Source organism: Acartia tonsa, chromosome 1 (assembly GCF_053477335.1).
Source record: "Acartia tonsa isolate MP-2025a chromosome 1, ASM5347733v1, whole genome shotgun sequence".
Classification (NCBI taxonomy): domain Eukaryota; kingdom Metazoa; phylum Arthropoda; class Copepoda; order Calanoida; family Acartiidae; genus Acartia; species Acartia tonsa.
Genome location: NC_137260.1, coordinates 58,083,446 through 58,104,025, shown reverse-complemented (window position 1 = coordinate 58,104,025; position 20,580 = coordinate 58,083,446). Strand labels below are relative to the sequence as shown.

The following is a 20,580-nucleotide window of genomic DNA, read 5'->3' as shown; positions in this document are numbered from 1 at the left end:
TCATGTGTATTTTTTGTTGTTAGATTATTGCTCATTATAAGAACAGATCTAAAGATGTATATACAGACAACTACCTCCCTTCCTTTTTCAAAGACCTCTTTCATCTGCTTTTAAATTATTTTCTGCTACTCGGTTGTGGTAATATAAGCCTAATAGAAAGGTTGCACAAGGTGGTTGCGATGTGGAGATACTGTTATCTAACTATTTCTCCTCTAGTGTTTTATTCTAATATTAAAAGTCATTTGTAAGAAAAATTCAAAGTCTAATAATTAAGTGTGTTAAAATCTAAAATCTATAGCCTTAAGTAAAACGCCATGGTTTGTTTTAAAAACTTGATTTTATTATGTAGCAAATTTTTGGTTCTGGTTTAAAGAATGCCTCATAATCGTAGATGTTAATAATGTGTTTTATATTATCTTTACTTGCTATGTTATATTTTTACAATAACTAAACCGTTTTGAAAATAAAATTTATCTTATCTTATTTAATGTTGGTTATTATGGTTATGAAAATTGATAATTTTTGATTATCTACATATTTTTTATGTTTATGAAAACTATATTGCATGGCCAAACTACTACAAAGATGTTAATTTGAATTCTATACTTTTATTGTACTTCTAAATAGATAATTTTAGGAGATTACTTTTTGAAATAACTACCTACTTCACCCCTAGAGGCCTCTAGTGGCACTTGAGGTGGAAATTGAATACAAAAACCCCTTTTTTTTTGGGGGGGGGGGGTTTTCTAGAGGCGATTTCTTTGGGATGGTGATGGTAACCTCCCCTAAAATAGGTATAAATATTCCCAGGACATATGAGAATCTACCCTGTTAAGAAGAACCCGATCAGTTCAGCGGTCAGCGAGATCCTTCGGTACTCAGAAACAGAAAGACATCGTTATAGATTGTACTATGTTCATCCGTGAACTCTGAAACCATGGGCACACACACAACCACCTCCATAACTCAAAACTTTTAAAACCTACTCATACCATCCCCTCTCTACTCCCCCCCCCCACTCTCTTCATAGTTGCACACCTAATCTACTCCACCTATTTTCTCCCCCCTTAATCTTGAGTTTCTCCTCCCCCTTTTTGAGATTTTACTCTCTTCAGTTAAACATAGACAACAGGGCAGGCTAGAGGTATGCAGAGGTAGAGAGAGAGTTAACTTTACAATTTCCCCCTCCCCACCTCTCTTTAAAATAGTGAGAGTTCTGAAGCCCGCTAGATTTAAATTTATATATCTTACAGTGCATGCACCATGGTGAAACGTAAAAAAGTGGATATTTAATATAACTATGGTGAAAAATACATTATAAAAATGGAGAATTATCAAAAGTTTCGGATTATCGACGCTATTTTTGTAGTCGGCTCCATACTGACTTTTATCGCAGATCAAGCAACAGGTTAGTTGGTTCAACAAAAAATCTTTCAACGGAATTTCTGTCACCCTAGTTTTTTTTGGAGCAAAGCTTCTCTATTACTAAAATATGTTTGTCTAAACGGCTGTCTGATAATTAATAGTAAGTATCTGCTAAAATTTAGCTACTCAATTTTACATATTTTTTTTATATTGCTGCGCTTTTTTGGATCTATTTGTTCTTGTTGTGACTTAGTGTTTTAGTGACTGTAAATTTTTTTTATTCTTTTAACAGGTTTTTCTAATTACCAGATTAGGTGAAAACGCCTTTTTATTACTTCTTGAAGTTTTGTCTTCTAGAAAGTTATTAAAAAGTAGATTTTTAAAACTTTACGGACTTTTTTGTTTAGTCATGTACTTTTAAATAATTCATATAATAGACAAAAAAATAGGCATATCTACATTTCCAATTGGAAGATTTATATCATTATTAAAGGCATATTAATGTAAAAATTTGATTTTTTATCAAAGCTTTAATTTCAAAGCATATTTGAAAGGGGTTAAAGGCTTGATTATGTTTTTTATGCATAAAAAAAATTGAAACACAATAGGGCAATCAAAATTGAAAATGTCTGTAAAGCTCAATTTTCAACAAATACGTTGAAATATTCAGAATTTATTTTTGATGGATTATTTTTCAAGGGTGGAAATTAAACACTGGGAAACTGTACTTTGGGGGAGGGGGGATGTATATATATTGCTATTTTTACCTTAAATTTTCTCAGGATCTGTTTTCAAGAAAGTTTGGGAAGGGGGTCGGGGGGTTGGATCTTAGAAGGGTTGTATTTCATTATTTTCTTAAAGATTTTCTCATGGGCTCTATAAATAGATTTGATATTTAATAACAACACTAAGCAGGTATCCGCTTTTAATATCTTATTTCACTTAGATAAACTAAATATAAAATTTTAATAAGGGTATTATTATCATGTTCATATCCTTTCTATAATCATTATTAAAAGCGAAGGTTCTCTATAATTAGGGTCGGTCTGTCCGGCCGTCCGAGATGGATAGCTTTTTTCGTTAATTTATGCATGTTAGAATTGTCCTATCGATTTCAAACTTTGCATGGTGATTCCTGTAATAGTTGGGTACGATTTAGAAAGCGTAGCAACTCTATAATCATTACTAGAATGTCCGTACGCATATTTTAAACATGTTGATTTTTTACTTGTGTAACAACAAATTTTTATGTAAACTAATTATCCGATTGTTCTGATTTTTGGTATAGATTCCTTTGACAAAAAAAGTACAATGTTATATAATCAAGTCCTAAAAATGTAAGTAAATCCAGTATCAAGAATTTTTTTTAACAAATTTACTCACAATTTTGCTTTGACTCTTATTCAATTCTGACACTATACAAGTGTTAATGTCCGTTTTTCCTACAGTTTCAGAGCTTTGCTTTATGGGTGTTGTTATCCTTATTTTTGCTTTGGTGATTAGAAAATAATTGTTAGTTTGTATGTATATGTTAATTATTTTATTAATGATTTGCTAATGGCGGAAATTTGTTGGGTAAAATTGAATGTTCCCATTAAACATTGTTAATCTTTTGTGCTGTAATTATATCAACATAAGATTAAGAAAGACGAAGTATCAGCATGTGACGTCATAAAAGTGAGGGATTATCCATCTCTTTTTTTGGGTTTTCTTTCTCACTCCTCCTCTCCTAATCCTTATTTTTATGACGTCAGAATTTTTTTGAGAGACTTTCTTGTCTTTCAACATAAGACTAAAATCTAAAAATCAGGCAAATGATACTGTTAAATCATGTCAGCAATCACCACTTTTCGTTTATGCCGAAAAAATTGTTTGTCTTATATGACAAAAAATTCTAATTTTACGTGGATCTTATGACGTCGGTCATGATTTTAAGTCCCTTTAAACCGGTCACAGATGACCGAACATCTGCACTTGACCGTTGTCAAGCTTCACTGGTTTCCACAGTGGGTGTATCATCACCAACTTCCCTTATTTATTTAGGGTTTCCGTTACGACATGCTCTGGTAGTCGCCAGATATTTCAACAATTTCCTGAAATTGATTTTTATAATAATCTAATTAAAGCGGAACATTTTTGGTGGCGTTGATACTCTATAATCAGAGATTGTATGTACATACGTTCGTCCTATGGCGATAAAGACTACAACTTAATTTCCAGAAAAGTCCTGTTGTGACGTCATAAATTTCGGGAAAGGGAAAGGAGAACCCCATTTCTCCCATCTCCTTTGAAGAGATTTTCTTCCCCCCTTCCCTTCTCATATCCTGAAATTTATGACGTCACAACAGGACAATGGGGTATGGCCATTTTCACATTTAAATAAGCTTTTCAGAGAGAATATCATATTTAGTGATTGACTGACAGAACCCACACTTACTACTTCTATTTAAATCTAAAATGCTGGTCTCCAACTTAAATGTCCTTGTTAAATTAAAACTTCACCATGTAAATATCTTGACCCTTGTCAAAAAATTAGAAAATTTTGTTATCTACTTTTCATTAACCCAAAAAATAACGTTTTTAAGGGCTTGTTCTAGATATCCTACTGGCTCGCTCTAATACGGGCTTGAACCATTAAAAAAATACCCCCAAAAAATAATGAAAAAGCGTAACGCACAATTTCTTTTTTTTTCAAAACTAATGATCAAGGGTCATTTAGCCTATTACATGGTTAGCCTTTTTTTGCCTACATACACACACACACACACACTAATTCAAAAAGTCTAAAATTGGTTTCCAGGTGGAAAGACCGTTGATATTTAATGCTATGGTGTTCGTGTGTGTGTATGTATGTGTGTGTGTGTGTGTGTTTGTGTGTGTGTGTATTTAATGTTGAAATTTCTCAGCACACGTCTAATGTTGGCTACGGCTGCTTCCGTTCTGTATCTCATAGCATAACATTCAATGGGCAAATAGGTTTTTGATATGGCTTAATTTTAGGCTCCAATATCAGTTAGTAGTAGTTTTAATTAAAATCAATAATTAATGCCATTAGATGGGTGTATATATTAATTAATTATTTATTATACTTTTATCTATTCATTATTCCTGAAGTTTTATGTTTATAAGTGATTATAAGGGACAGATATGATGTTTTTTTTTATTAATAAATCAAAGGAAATGATATTTTTGCTTGGTTACTCCTATAATTGATTTTAGTAATGAAATTTTGCGGATCGTCAAAATTACAGAAATACCATAGTTTTTTAGTAACTGCACTGCTAAAAACCGCTTATTGAGGGTTTTCGATTTTTGTATTTGAAATACCCCCCCCCCCCCCTCTTTTCCTTCCCAGGCAGAAAAAGTGATGGCCTAATACACACCCAGGTGGCAGCCATATAAAAGCCTCTTTTCACGTCAAACAGCTTTTGGTATGAAAAATAAATTCCTTGGGTTAAATATCCACATTAAAAGTAACTTAGGGTTTTAAATTTTAGGGATTAATTTGAGTTTGACATATTTAGAAATAAAAAAAGAATGATTACATTCATATAAGCAAAGCTATGAAATCCAACAAAAGTGCATTGATAAATATAGAGTAACAGCGCTTGAACCAAATTTCAGTTAAAGAAAATAAACGTATATAAACTGGCGTAATAAACTTATTGTATAAATTTGATTGTATATCAGTTGTATATTCTTGACCTAATAATAAAATTCAAGATTTAGTTGCTAAGCCGATTAATTTCATATGTCCGAACATACAGCCGCCTAAAGGGGTAGTTGCATGAAGTGCATTTCAGAAAAATGATTTCAAGCATAAGTTATAAATATACCATCAAACATGTATAATTTTGTATTACAATAAATAGCAAACAATTAGACACCACTAAATTAGTTGTAATGCTGTTTTTGTAAAAAAAAAAACAGCTATACAAATTGATATATCATAAAAATACGATTTTAAAGTCTTGGTATTTTTAAAATTACGTGGTGGAAAATTGAAATTCTTTCCAAAATATGCTCTATTGAAGTAGTTTTAACTACTGATCAGGAAATATATGTGGTTCAGTAAATTCATATTCAAATGCATTTCGTGCAACTACCCCTTTGCGAAGGCTTGGTTGCAGTTCCATCTAATGCGAAATCTTTTAAGTTTTCAACGTTTTCTTTGCATAAAAAAAGAGGAAACATAAAATGCAAATAGTTAGCATGCAAATTAAATAAAAGTTTGCACAAAAAAATGGCGTATAATCAAAGTGTAACACAGTTGCCATAAACACAGGGATGCAGGAATAGCTTAATTGAAGGTATAAAAACATTCTTCTAATTAAGTTAGTTCATAATTTCTTACTTAAGTAAGGTAATATAGAGTGGAAAATAACTTTAATTTCCAATAACCTATCCAAGGACGTCCAATGGGGGGGGGGGGTAAAGGGGTATTTACTCCCCCTCCCCTCCAAATGAATTTAAATTTTGAAATTTTACCCCCCCCCCCTCTACCCACCCCCAAAAAATTGAAATCTTGGACGTCCTGGCCTATATGATATAAAGATTACCCCCCTCAAATAAAAAAGCTTGGATGCCCTTGGACCTATCCCTGATCTATGCAGCATACTAACCCCTTCATTTTACCCCGAGTCTTATAATTTTCTTGGGAAAGCCATGTCAGTTATTTCATTACTTTTTATACTTGTAACCTTTTTTTGACCCCTTTGACCACAAAGATTCTCTCTCTTTAACACTCCCATGAATGCTTTTTAATTCTTTCAAAATAATCTATTTTGTTTTTTAAATTTTTTCGGGTTGTAAAAATATTTATATGGGAAAATTTGAGGATAAGTGTTTTTTTTTGGAATATAAGTGGTTTATATGTTGGTTAAGGGCCTAAATCCCCCCCCCTTTTCCCCTACCCCCAAAATATTAAAACCATCGTCGGTGGTCTGTCATTTAATTTGAGATGTCCCCCCCCTTTCCCCCCCCCCCATCCATTAAAATATAAAATATGATGGCCCTAAAATTATTAAAGAAAGGAACTAGGCTTATTTTTTTCTACCGTAATTATCATAAATTATAAATTATGTTATAAATTTAAGTTTTACAATGTATATATGTGTAAAAAGCATGAAATTTACCGTTCTATATCCATAACAAATTAGCACCTTTGCCTTATCCCCCCCAACCCCCCAAATATCCTCCAAATTCTAGCAATACATGTTTAAAAAACCTACGCCCTTTCCCCATTAACATGCACCCCACTCCCCATATAATATAATCATTACCTATACCCAGGGAGGGAGGGGACATTGTGCTGCGAATTATTTTGGTACCTAAAGTTTTTTATTCACGTTATCTTATCGTTGTTTTAAAAACTTTGGGTACTTTTATTGAACTTTGATCATTTTAATATACAGAATTAAGGGGTAATATTGATTATCAACATTGGGGATATATATTAAGTTATCGTCCATTGTCTTATCCCTTAATGTCCCTGCCTATACCCAACCCAATTTTAAGCTCCCCCCCCCCCCTTATTTTTTACCACCCCCAATTATTTAAAGCTTAGCCAAATTGCATCTCTCCACATAGGTGGAGCGTTTTTTTTTAATGCAATAAGCATTAACGGTCATTTCCTTAATAATTCTCGATAATAACATTTCATACACAAATAGTAATTGTTCACATTTTTGTTGAAAATTGTGAAGTCTTGCTGAGATTTGAATGAAAGGATAAATAATAAATGAGGGGTTGTTAAACATTATTAACGCGTTTCCTATCTAACTATATTTAGCATTGTTAAGTCTCCAGATTTTTAAAAGCGAAGCTTTTCTATAATTAGGGTCGGTCAGTCCGTAACGGATAGCTCTTTTCGTTAATTTGGCATGTTAAAATTGTCCTATCTATTTCAAACTTCATATAGAAGGTTAGAGAAAGCGTAGCAACTCTATAATCATTACCAGAATGTCCGTACGTCCATTTTAAATATGTTGATTATTTTACTTTTTTAACAACAAATTTTTATGTGATCTTATTATCCGATTAATCTGATTTTGGATATATTGATTCCTGGGACAAGAAAGTACAATATTAAAAGGGAAACAACTCTATAATTAAATCCTAAAAATGTAAGTATATTGTCCACAAACATTATCCTGTATCAAGCAGTTTTTTAACAAATCAACTTACAATTTTGCTTCGACTCCTATACATTTTTATTCTGATTATTCAGTTCTGACACTATACAAGTGGTAATGTCCGTTTGTCCTACCGTTTCAGTGCTTCGCTTTTATGGATGTTGACAACCTTTCTAACTATATTTAGCATTCTCAAGTACCCAGATTTTATTTTATGCTTTGTAACAGTAAATCTTTTATTTAAAAGGATTAATCACTCTTCTTCTATTATGTTTTATTTTTAATCACCCCTTTTAGTCCCTTCTCAGACAACAAAAATATACAATATTTAAAGTTTCATATTTTAGTTTAAAAAGATGCTAATATCTTTATTTGAAATAATTTTAAAAATAATTGTACCATTATATTTAAAAAAAAATAATTATTACCTTATCTTACACTAGCGACTACGCCCCGAGAGGCTTCTAGTGGCACTTTATATGATTTTTTATTACGTGTCTATGTTGTGTTCAAGTCTCGAATATTAAATTTTCAAAAAGATTTTTTTTGTGATTTATCTAATCGTGGTGGTACCCTCCCCCAAAATAGTTATAATCCTTCCCAAGAACCTATGAGAAGCTGCCATGTAAAGGAGAACCCAATCGGTTCAGCGGTTAGCGAGATCCTTCGGTACAGACAACCTGAAAGACAAACATCCTGTTACTTCATTAGGATTTAAATTCGTTCACTTTACTGAAATTATTTTAGGACAAAATTTAAATTCCAGTGTTACAAAAATTAAAGAACATTACCCAGTAGATTTTAACATTTACGTTCCTTAAAATTGTCGTTTGCAGAGAATTTTGTAAAAGTATTTTCAAGCTGTGACTTGGTTTTGTTAGAGGAGCAATAAAATCTGTTTTCAGGCATATTTGACCATGGTTAAGGTATACGGATACTTTTTTTTTTTAAATGAAGCTTTTCTATAATTAGGGCCCGTCCGTCTGTACGTCACAAACAGTTGGCTCTTTTCGTTAATTTAAGCAGGTTATAATTGTCCTATAGATTCCAGACTTTGCATGGGGATTCCTGTAGTAGTTATATACAATTTAGAAAGCGTAACCACTCTATAATAACTTTCATTCGAATTTAGCCTTCTATATTACAATAGGATACAGAATAATTGACTGTATATCATTGAAAATATTACTGAATTGCCCTATCCCTGAAGAAAATGTATCCCCAATATTTTCGCTCTCTGCATCCTTCTCCATTGGGTTTCTATTATTCTTAGATTTATGCTTTAAAGTTAGGTTCACAATGACATTACTTTCACACACACGCGTACACACACACGCGCACACACACACTCACCCCTATACACACACACACACTAACACACACACACACACCTTACAAAAAGAATTTCATCTTTCAAATATATTTTTATGGAAGTGGTTGAATTGTTGTAATATTTTAACGCTTTACAATTTTTGGGGACCTTTTGAAATTTAATAGACGTTAAATATAAAATATTACTTAGATATTTCTTACAGGACACTTAAATTTATTTTATTTTAGCCAAAGGGTTGAATTTAAAAAGGATAAGGACACAAAATAACCTTTTTTCTCTAGAAGCAAAGCCTTTCTATAATTCGCCTTTTCTGTACTTACGTCTTTATTTTCTCGGTTACTGCTAGAGATAGCAATGAAAGTAAGTTTATTTTTAATATCAAATCTTTGTTTTTCAGATGTAATCCTTGGAGTAACCTTCTACCTCGATGGCCTACCTCACTACAGTATCCTGGTCCTTCTTCTAGTTGTCATTCCCAATGCTGTAGTTCAAATATTCTCCGCCAGATGGAATGCGCTGGACGAATATTCTTCTAAAACAGTGGCGTGCATACATACACTACTACTTGGAACTTTGCATAGGTAAAACTTGATTTTTTTGTAAATATATTTGTACAACGAGGTATAAATAATTCAATAAGATCAATAATGAACTAGAAGGGTGTGCCTACATTATACTAGAGACAATTAGCATGAAAATGAAAGCATTCCATATTCTGTAAATCTTCATTGCAAATGCTAACTCATTATTGTAGTAGAACAGAGAAGGAGGAGACAATTGGCTGTTTATTACACTAGTTTCCAAAGTTTTATAATAATGTCTTCTTTTTCGTTCGCTTAGCAACTTTGAGGACTTTGAGTGAATATTTAATTGTTAGTTCATTAAGTTGAGTGTTTGAACGTTTTCAATATTTAATTTAAATCCACAGAAGGGGTAGTTTTGTGTGATATAATTGGAAATGTACAACAATATATTGCCTATAGCAGAATAGAAAGCCAGACAGATGTACAATTAATAAATTTTACAGATATATTGACTGAAGATTAATGAAATATTGATTAATTTTAGATACTTTCGGGTGCTGAGTCTAGGATTTTCAGCTCGTAGCTCCGATGATCCTGTAGATTATGAGAGATATTATATACAATGGTCAGATATCTGTATGCTCAGGAAATTAACAATGTTCAGCTTGATAAAAAAAATCTTCTAAATTTATTGAAATATAAGAGGTTTCGTGATGTTCTTATTTAAAAATACTCACTTTAGAAGCCTATTTTTTAATGGATTATTCTAAGGCTTCTTTTTTTTTATAAATACATGCATTTAAGTTTAGTGGGTATAGTCCCGTCTTGACAACGCCTCTTAAGGGGCGTTTCGTTGTATTTTCACAATAACCTTTGGTTTAGGTTAGGTTATGTTAGGTGATCGCCCAACAGAGTTAGAACCCCCTGCAGCGGTTATAAATCGGAGAAAATGTATGGTGAAAATACGAAGAAACGCCCCTTAAGAGGCGTTGTCACGAAAGGGGCTATACCCAGTTTAGTTTATTAACTGAACAAATTTATATATTGTTGAATTGTAACAAATTGAACATTGTTTATCTGTTTACAGATTATTCGACTCTTTTATGGAGTCAGCTCCACAACTAGTTTTTCAGCTTTATGTTTTAATAGAGGTAACACTTTTATTCTTATTTCATATTACAAAAAAAAACATTATTACAAAGCTGGAGTAGCAATAGAATTATTTTTACCTATCTCAAATGTCCACCTATTTCAGTGGATAGATATATATACCCCATTCCATCAGTATTTTTTGTCTAAATCAAAATATATTATTTAATTTATTGCATCTGGAAGATGATTAAAAGATTTATTTACCTTTCATTGACCTATCTGAGTATCTATCACGTTAGGACAACAAACATTAGAACTTGTAGAGTGTCAGAATTCTTGAATACAGGATACTGTTGCTACGCCTTTTGAAGTGTACTTAACTTATAAAGGAATCATCATGCAAAGTTTGAAATTGATAGGACAATTCTAACATGTCTAAATTAACTAACAGAGGTTACTGTTACGGACAGATCGACTCTTATTATAAAAAAGTTTCACCTACAAAAATATTTTATAATTAACAATTTTTATTTTTGTTAGGTATCAGACTGGAGCACATTCAACGTGACCTGGACCTCTGTATCCGCAGTATCCAGCATGGTGAGCCTGGGCTGGGGTGTGGCCGCCTACAGCCAGGCCCTCAGGATGGTCAGGGAGGACAAGGGGAAGCTGTCCTGGATGGGAATGGTCCTGCAGACGGTCTGGAGGTTCTCCATGCTGTCAGCCAGGATTGTTGCTCTGGTGCTCATTTCCCTCACACTCCATCGCTGGGTTTTTATTGTCATAGGTAAAAAAAACTGGATATAATACTATAATGCTAAACATAATTTTTCGTATGGATGAGAACTGGTTCTAATCCATCGGATATTAATCGATTTGTAATAAATACGAGAAAAGGTTTTTCCTATTTATTTTAACAGGGGAAACAGTTCACCTTAAAAAGACCTATATTTTTGCTTACTCAAATCATATTGTTTACAAACAATAATCTGCTCTAAAATAAACCTAGTAATATAATTATCTGTGCTTTTCAGGTGCGCATTGGTTTGTGATGACATGTTGGGTAGTGTATCAGAACACAGATTTCTGTACAAACAAATGGGAGGAGAGAGTTTATAATGCTGTTGTTGGTGTCATCTATTGCTTCTGCTTCTTCAATCTTAAAGAAGGACGCTCCAGGTAAAAAACATTAAAAATGAACAAAAAAAGCTTTTTAAAAAAGTTTTAATATATCTAATTATCCTTTTAATTTGTATGTATCTTTATTTATTGTTTAATTAAATTTCAGGTACAGAATGGCATCCTTCTATCTGATCATCTTTATTGAGAATGCTGGCTTTGTAGCCGCCTATTACTGGATGTCCCACAGGCGGCCAGAAGTACCTGTCACCTGGTTCTCATTTGGCGCCATGATTATTGTCCTGGGTGGAACCATGATTGGTCTTTGCAGCATGATTTTGTATTACAGGTAAAAGCTGTCTTCTAGAGGGATGAGACAATAGCATATAAATTAATGTACATCCCCAATGTTTATACACAAAATTATCACTTCTGTAGATTACAATGAATAATTGAAATGTTTGGACACTTATCTAAATGAACAAACCAATAAAAATCCCCAAATTTAGATAGTGAATAAGAAAACGTTATTATAAAACTTTGGGGGCTAATGAAATATACAGCTTAATGTCCTCTCTCTCCCTGGGTAAAATTCAGATTCCTTTTTTCTAGTACTTTAAGTGAGAGGTAACAGGGGGGTTTAGGAGGTGGACTTGACACCTAGGGAAGTGTATCAACCCCTCTTAATTTTGCTTTTGACGTATGTCATTTTTAACAATTTTTTATTCCTAATTTATTTCAGATTTTTCCACCCAGCTGGACCCATCCCTTTATGTATAAACGAGAAGGACGTTGAACATGACGTGAGTGACCGACAGGTTGAGCAAAGAAGTCCCGACTTCACCATCAAAAGTGCTTCTTATGTTGACGAAAAAGAGGCACATTCTTATGCTAGTGAGAATAAGAGTAACAAGAGTGATGGTGAGGAGAAAACTAAGAAGAAATATTCAACGTTAAAACATTCTAGATCATTTAAGTATTCCACAAAAGATTATTCTAGTAATACATTAAGTAGAGATAAATATCCCTCGCCAATTGTGATAAGCGCCTTAGATCTTGTAAATACAAGCAATACAAGTTCGAATCCTGGCGTGCCGAGCGGTCCTTCCAGTCCTCATTCAATAGCTGAGGGTGGTAAGGAGAGAATAGATTCTGCGTATGGTACAGATTCCAACAGGACAGCTTCCAGGAATACAGAGATCAGTCATTCCTGTCCTGGAGCTGAGAAGTCACCTGTTGGCAGCTATAATACAGCTGCTAACATCCAGCTTAACACTTCTGCCATTCATGACAGGTAAACATGAAGTTTCATCACGAATATTTTCATTTTATTTTCTCTTTCAAAAGTAATATATGATATTTTCTTTATTAATAACAATTTTGCTTGCATTTTGTACCTTATCGTAAAGATAAAGTATTTTCAATTCTATTCCAATTATATCAATGCATTACATATATAAATTTCAGGTCAGGAACATCAAGTCACGAGCGGTCATCTTCCTCATCCGCATTCAACAATGAAACCTACATGTCCATAGAGAATGCTAGTCCAGAAGAGCCTCAGGGTGCTGACCAATCATACATCTCCATTTCTCCCGCCACAAATGACGGACCAATGACACCGGATCATAATCCCAACAATACATACCAGTCAGTGCATCCCATGTCGGATGGTAGTGGTAGGTCAGGTGACCAGGCCAGTGGCGGGGTCAACACAAGCCAGGGTTCAAGATGCACTGTTATTGACACAACTCATCATTCAACGCCGCGTAGACCGTCACAAGATCTACTAAAACGTTCGCCAATTGTTAGAGACATAACGGCGGGATTTACGCCAATTGAACGGGCTCCGCCGCCATTTATGTCCCGCGAGGAGCTTATTAAAGTTACAATTGAAAAAGAGGACAAATGTGAAATTGGAAAAGAAAAGTTACATGCCCCCTTAACTATAATAATTCCAAATATAAGCAATCAAGCTTCTGTTTCCAAAAGTTCCGCCACCCAAACAGAATCCCCAGATCAATGGTCTGAGAAGACAATTTCTTTGGACATTTTAAATCCCCATCTATCCGGGGGAAGCAAGGATGTGTCCGCATTTTCTAGTCATGATTACGAGAACCTTGCTCTGGTTAATATCAACCGTGGCCCGATGGGGGCCAACCATTGGCGGACTTATTCTGACATGGCCACCAGCAGGCATGATGATAGCACAAAGTATGAGAGAAATAATAAACTTAATTTCACTTCAAGTTCTGAATACAGGTAAGATTTAAATAATTTTTATATTCATATCTTTGTATTTAGAATGCTGAGTTGGATTCTTAAAAATAAATTTGGTGGCTGCTCGCTGGTGAGGCAATATTGTTTTGTTTGAAAAAATCACTTAAAAAATCCAAAAAAAAAAAAAAAATCAAACTAACAGTAACCTAATTTTTTAAAAAAAGAATCCACCTTTGTTCTATTTTCTAAAGTGTATCTATGAAAAGTGGTGAGCCTAAACCACATAAAAATAGACCTATGGGTAGAAAAGGCTATTTTAAATGTTGGGTTGAGGTCAAATTACATTTTAATTTCAACATAGTTACACTTTGAATTTTAAAGGTTCTTTAAGTATTGGACCGTGTCGTTCTTGTTTATTAAACTAAGAAATTTAAGAAAATGCATGCTTACATTGGTAAATTATTACTATTAGGCAACTTGCAACAAAAAACTAAATTGCGTTCTAAATAACAACAAATAAGCATTTTCTTTTCCAATTAACAAGACATATGCTGGCTTAAATAGTGTTTATTTTACATGATAGATAAAAAAAATAAGTTAGTCCCACTAGTATTAAATTCTAATCCTTTTTTGCTGATGCAATTTTGCATAAGATTCCTTATTCGCAAAAACATTTTTATAGATCTTTTAGTGATTATATTTCAATGTATTAAAAAATAAAAATAAATTAAAAAAGCTAGGAACTAAACTTAAATTTTGATGTAAATTAAGGAAAACATCAATATTTGTCAAAGTTGTATCATTTAAGATTAAACTATGTAAAAAAAACTTGCAAAATTCATATATTAATCCGCTAAAAATGCAATATTGATTCTTTTTGCGCAACAACTGTTTTTATGAGGTTTTCATCAGCTTGTACATAATGAACATAGTAGCTTTTTTTTTGAGTTAAAGCTTCTCTTTCAATAAAATACAGTTTTCCATCAAAAAATTGAAGTAACTTCTATTATACCCTGTTAACGCATTTGACATTATTTTGAGATGGATTCTTTATGGTTTATGTCGATATATGCAGGGATCTAAAGGGGTAAGACAACGGCCGGTAAATTGATGTATGTCCCCAATGGTGATACACAAACTACCACATCTGTAGGTTACAATTAGTGATTTAAATGAGTGGAGACTCAACTTAATGAACCAACCAATCAAAATTCAATAAAAGTTCCCAAAGTTGTTTACCCAGCAAATAAGGGTGTTTGAACTTGATTTCGTATAATTAAGTAATGTCTGAAAAGAAGTAATTGCTTAAATTTTCTGGTTTATGTGAAAATAAACGTTCTCGTATGCTGATTGAAATATAGGATGCAATTTGTAGATTTTTTTTATAGACTTGCGTCAGTGCAATTCAAATTCAATGTTAATGCTCAATAATTTAAATTTGTTTTTCAAAGTTGTGTAATACATAAAGAATAAATAGGGACATGCAGATGTGTGGCACAGCAACAAACAAAAAAACTCTAGTTAATGGGCAAGACGTACTTTTCAGCAGACGTATGGACATACCCCAGATGTAAAATAGCTGCGCTTCTAGCAATGAGAAACTATTTAAGCATTGAAACAAATGTTTACTGAAATTATAGAAAACTATGCGCTGTAATCTTATCTCACTTAGCATCAGTTTTAAACCAAGTAGCCAAATTGAAGTTTTCCTGCAGGGGTAGTTTTGTTAATCAACATTTTGTAAAAAATGATTTTTTCTTTTCTTATATTAATGAGAAATTTTTGTTTATAATACTTGTTTTTTTTTATAAGATCTAAACGTTTCTTTAGAAAAAATATTACATTCACTAGAAATACAAAATTCTGACCTTCCCAGATGCCCCAGCAATCTAAACAATAAAACTTAGAATGGCATTTTGACCCAATTAGTGCTTAACTAACTTTCCCTTATCTATGGTTGAGGTTAAAAGTTGCCCTTTTTTTGGTATACAATACAACACTTTGAAATTTTAACAATAAGGCATAAACAATGATTTTACGTTGTGGGTTCTTGTTAGTAGCGAAGCTAATATATAGTTAGGGGGTATGTATGTCCGTCTGGCAGTGCTTCCCTAAGTATTAATGGATCATAACTCATACGCTTGCATCATCTCTGCTATAACTGGAGTAGTTGTCATTTAATATAGTTTTTACTAAATATTTCAGAGGATTATTAACAAATTATGAATTGATTCTTACTGATTTTTTCTTTGACTGTATTAAGGTTTATTGTTATTTTTAATCTTAATTTAAGGTAATTTGAAGCTGCTTTACTTTTGGACAGATTGTTCTTGAATGTATATATTATATGGTGGTTAAAAAAATCAGTTGGTCTAAACTGATGGGTATTATTTCTTTTCAAATGTTATCTGATGAAAAGTCAGCAATGTCCCTTCTACAAATAATTGGCCACCAAAAGACCCCCTCCCCCCCTCAAACCTTCCTATTTTGATTTTTAGATGTTAGTTTTAGTAAATTTGTTTCTTGGAAGTATAGATCTTCCTACAGAGCCAAATAATATGTTAATTGAAAATACAAAGTAAAGCAATGGGGGGGGGGGGAAGGTCCAATTCTACATTTGAGGGATTTTGCTTGTCTAGTCCACTTGAACCTTAACGTTTTTCTAAATGACGGACCACAATTTTTTTTAGTTCTCATGAGCAATGAGTAAAGTTAATGATTTTTTTAGAAAGCGAAATTTTCAAATTCTTTACATGCTTATTCTATTAATATTATCTATAGATTAAAGCTAGCGATAAAAATTGACGTTTCATAATTTAGTTGTCCTTTACTGTAGGGACATTTATGTTCATTATAATTGAAGCTATAACAAGATAATTAACTATGTAGATTATTAAATAACCTGTCCTAACTTTTGTGATTTAAAAAAAAATAGCTAGTCGGTGCTTTTAGTTAGTAGTATATACAAAATGATCCATAGAATTTAGATATGCAATGAAATCGTCTTTTTTTTGTATTTAAGTTTTAAAAAATTAGTTGGTTTTTAAGTACTAAAACGCAACAAAAAAGAAGAATTTCCCATTGTGTACAAAAATAGTAAGATATTTAATTTGACACTTTACTTTTTGAATTCTGTTGTGTAATTATTGAAAAAAATGTATTTTGTTGAACCCCGTTGAATCAAAACTTTGAACTTGAGCTCGTCACGAATAGGTTAATCAAAATTCACAAAAGTTAGGACACATTCTTTACAAATTGTCTACGGACACTTGCGGACAAGGGTATGAAATATTTAATATTCTTGCTAATATCTTTTTTTCTTTTTCAGTACATACAGCAACCTCGCCCACTGTGATATTTACCCGTTGACGCGCGCCATGCGAGACCAGCTGTACCGGTCACTAACTCCCGTCTCAACAGCTGCTACCTTTGCCACGTCATCCAACCAGGACAACGGGTCATCAGCTGATTCTAACCATACATATGAGCCGATAGAAAATGCGCAAGCTATGTTTGAGAATATTGATAATGACTCTACTGATGGTCTACATCATGCTACACCTTTTACACTGATTCACCATGATGGCAGAAGAGTGACTGCTAATAAAATTGTTTCTTTAGACAATCTAAGGTAAACATAATTTATTTACCAATATGGCTATGAAACTGATTAACATTCGCTGGATTAGAACCGGTTTTCAGCCTTGCTCAAATCATGTGTAGCATCACATTACAGACAATTTCACACGAATATTGAAATAAAAATCATGAAATTAATACCAGTTTCTTAGCCCTGGCCTGCAGTCCCTAGGTGCTAACCAAACTGATTTAATCATAAAATTCTTTCTTTGAATATCCGCGGAAAGCTGTCTACAATATGATTCGATTAATAATTATTAGATTTGAAAAAAAGAAAATTATATTTTTCCATACATTTTTTGTGAGGAGTTGGGGTTGACCCACTTTTAGGAAAATAGCCTACCCATACTATAACCCCAAAAAGCTACCTTAAAATGTTTCTTAATTGACACATTATCATTCAAAAAACTCCATAAATTTATGTTTGGAAACAAAATTAATGAACTAAATATTTAGGGATACTTTGATGGCACACGAACGAGTACCCTATGACGACCCGGAGAGCCGTGGTGACCTGTACATCCTCGCTCCCATGCGCCTCCTCACTCCTGTCATTGAGGAAACTGATTCTGACATCACAAGATCGAAGCTATACCAGTCACTTGCGAGTACACATAGTCAGGTATAATACACTCCCGTATTTTAATACCATTTTTATCCAATTAAAATTATTAGAAAATGCCTAAAACCTTTAAAAATTCAGCTGAAATTACCAAATATTAAAAAAAATTTAGTTGTTGTATACAATTGGTATGAGATATCCTATTTTTCTTGCTACAATACTTTATACTAACAAATTTTCATAATCCCTTTATTTCTCTGCACATAATTACCTTTTTTCGATTGGTTTATAAATACTGAAATAATTTGGCTTAAATTGTGATTTTAACTGATAAGAAAAATGATTTTATTTCAAAAAAATATTTTTATTATTTATTTTCAGGCGTACTCCGATGTTGATCACTCCATAATGTCCATCATTTCTGAGGTGCTAAATTTCCGTGCAGAATCACGGCTGCAGGGGTCCCTGTACTCCAACCCTCCGCAGGATCCATCCCGTGGTGCCAGAGCAAGGCTGGATACCATTGAGGAAGATGATGCTTGTTCTCTGCTTCATACAATTGAGGAGATTAGAAATAATTCTCTTTGCAATCTTTACTACACCTCATCTACTAGTGATCTTAACAGAAGTGGGATGCCGCCTCCAGCGCCTCCAATCCAGGTTCCAACCGTCCTACCAATGGCTGCTCCGGCTTTGGTACCCCGAGTACCTCCAAGAGGTACCTCTGGCTACAAATCTCTAACCAAGGAGAATCAGACTAGCAGAAATAATTTACGCGGATCAATTAGTGGTTCTAGTTTACCACCGGCCACTGCCACAGCTACTACCAGCTATACTCAAGTAATGCCCCATACTCAGAGTAATCCTGAAATTGTTCACAATAGCATTGAAGATGAGGTTGACTTGAATGAATCTCTGAAATCTGTAAACTCCAACACATTAGTTCCAACTCCCCCAACTGTTAAAAAAGTAAAAGCCCCCTTGAACAGCAAGGGTGGTGTAAGAAAAAATATCCTAAACTTAGTCGGCAGTACAAATGACATTCTAAATACTCCTAAACGTGTCAAGATTGGTAATACTGCCCTGGAAAAGCTGTCACTTACACCCAAAGAATCAACCGGCCTTTCAGAATCCATGGTTTCGGAACATAATGAGTTTAAATCCCTGGTGCCCCATCTAACCTCACAAGGAGCTAAATTTCTGAGTAAACTAAAGGCCGGTGCTGATATTGAGCTAGACCAATCAACAGTCAGCAGTAACGTGGCTAATTCTAACATTAATGATTTCAGCACATTTACTGACACACCATCACCTAAACCTTTTGTTAGACAACTTGATACCAACAAAAATATTATCAGAAGAAAATTTTCTTTGATAAAGCGAAAACAAATAGAAACTGTTGAAGAAGTAAGAGATGATAATTCTGATTACAAATATGGTTTTATGCCAGAAAACCCCGATGCCAAGTATGGATTTGGCGTATTTAATGCTGCAACAGAGTCTTACAATGTGGTTGAAACGGCCAAGCTGAGTGGAACAGTATCGGGATCAAATTTGCGACCCGCAGCGCCACCCAGCACCATACCTGCGCACGCCTACAGCTTGTCAGCACTGAACCGTGGCGACACTGACTTCAGAATTCATCCAGACCAACAATACGCAAATTTTCAACGCAAAAACTGGGTATCAAACTCGCTGCAGCGACGGCCCAGCCGGGGCATCGGCGATCGGGCCGACACGGCCCGCCGTTCAATGTCAATTCTAGATGACTACGAGGAAAAGGAAAATTTACACCCGCCGCCGCGTAAAATTCCGCGTGCCAGAGGCAAAGACGACTGCCCACCGCCGCCACCGCCGTTGATGGCTAAAAGGCGGGCACCGTTTGCCGCCGTAAATCCACCGTCGACTAGTCCATTTAAAATTTTGAACGCCACTAACCGCAATACCTCCGGGCAGGCCACTGTCTGCAGTTTGAGCAAAAGTTCTCTTTCAAATGATTCCAGACTATTTAGATAAATAAATTTGTGATAAAATTAACAACTAATGAATTTCCAAGACAATTGTTTGATCAAAATTGATACGCTTAGTTAAAAACTAGTTACCTGAACCTATAAATGTAAATAAATCACACAAAACGAAAATAATATTTCACCGTTGATCTCTAAGTACCTGTTATTATTTGTATAGCTAAAATGTTATTAAAGATAACATGTCATGTTATTGTTAAATGAATAACTACTTGTAATTGTTATTGTAAATGTTATGATTACTGTATTAAATTTTGTATTTCTCTATGTTTCTCAAGTCATTAAATATATATTGTTATATAATTACATTATGTTTTCTTTATTTGAAAAGAAACAAGAACATTTTTTTCTATAAGATTAAGTAGCGCAACTAATAAACAATCTTAGTAATGAGTCTTATTATTGTTGAAAAGATCGATACGCAATTTAAAAAAACTGGTAAATTTTTATCCTTTTAATAAAGTTACAGGATGTCTGTCTGTTTGTACCAAAGGATCTCGCTTACCGCTGAACCGATCGATTTCTCCTAAACAGGTCCCAGGAAGGGTTATAACTATTTTTTTTT

The 20,580-nt window shown here is 33.6% G+C and overlaps 1 protein-coding gene across 1 annotated transcript; it reads left to right on the top strand.

Annotated features, from left to right (window-relative positions):
• Window positions 1–1,117: 1,117 nt before the first annotated feature.
• LOC145324727 (uncharacterized) lies at window positions 1,118–20,321 on the top strand. The gene is made up of 12 exons (XM_080167334.1): window positions 1,118–1,408; window positions 9,230–9,413; window positions 9,901–10,002; window positions 10,444–10,507; window positions 10,989–11,235; window positions 11,483–11,627; window positions 11,737–11,916; window positions 12,310–12,861; window positions 13,035–13,829; window positions 17,116–17,418; window positions 17,883–18,048; window positions 18,370–20,321. Exons 1-12 carry the CDS (start codon window positions 1,324–1,326, stop codon window positions 20,002–20,004), a joined length of 4,458 nt encoding a protein of 1,485 aa, XP_080023460.1. The 5' UTR covers window positions 1,118–1,323; the 3' UTR covers window positions 20,005–20,321.
• Window positions 20,322–20,580: the final 259 nt, after the last annotated feature.

Bases quoted from the DNA above. Each gene is read 5' to 3' on its own strand.
- LOC145324727 (XM_080167334.1), top strand. From the start codon at position 1,324: ATGGAGAATTATCAAAAGTTTCGGATTATCGACGCTATTTTTGTAGTC. The intron at 1,409-9,229 runs GTTAGTTGGTTC...TTTGTTTTTCAG, and splicing joins TATCGCAGATCAAGCAACAG to ATGTAATCCTTGGAGTAACC. The intron at 18,049-18,369 runs GTATAATACACT...ATTTATTTTCAG, and splicing joins TTGCGAGTACACATAGTCAG to GCGTACTCCGATGTTGATCA.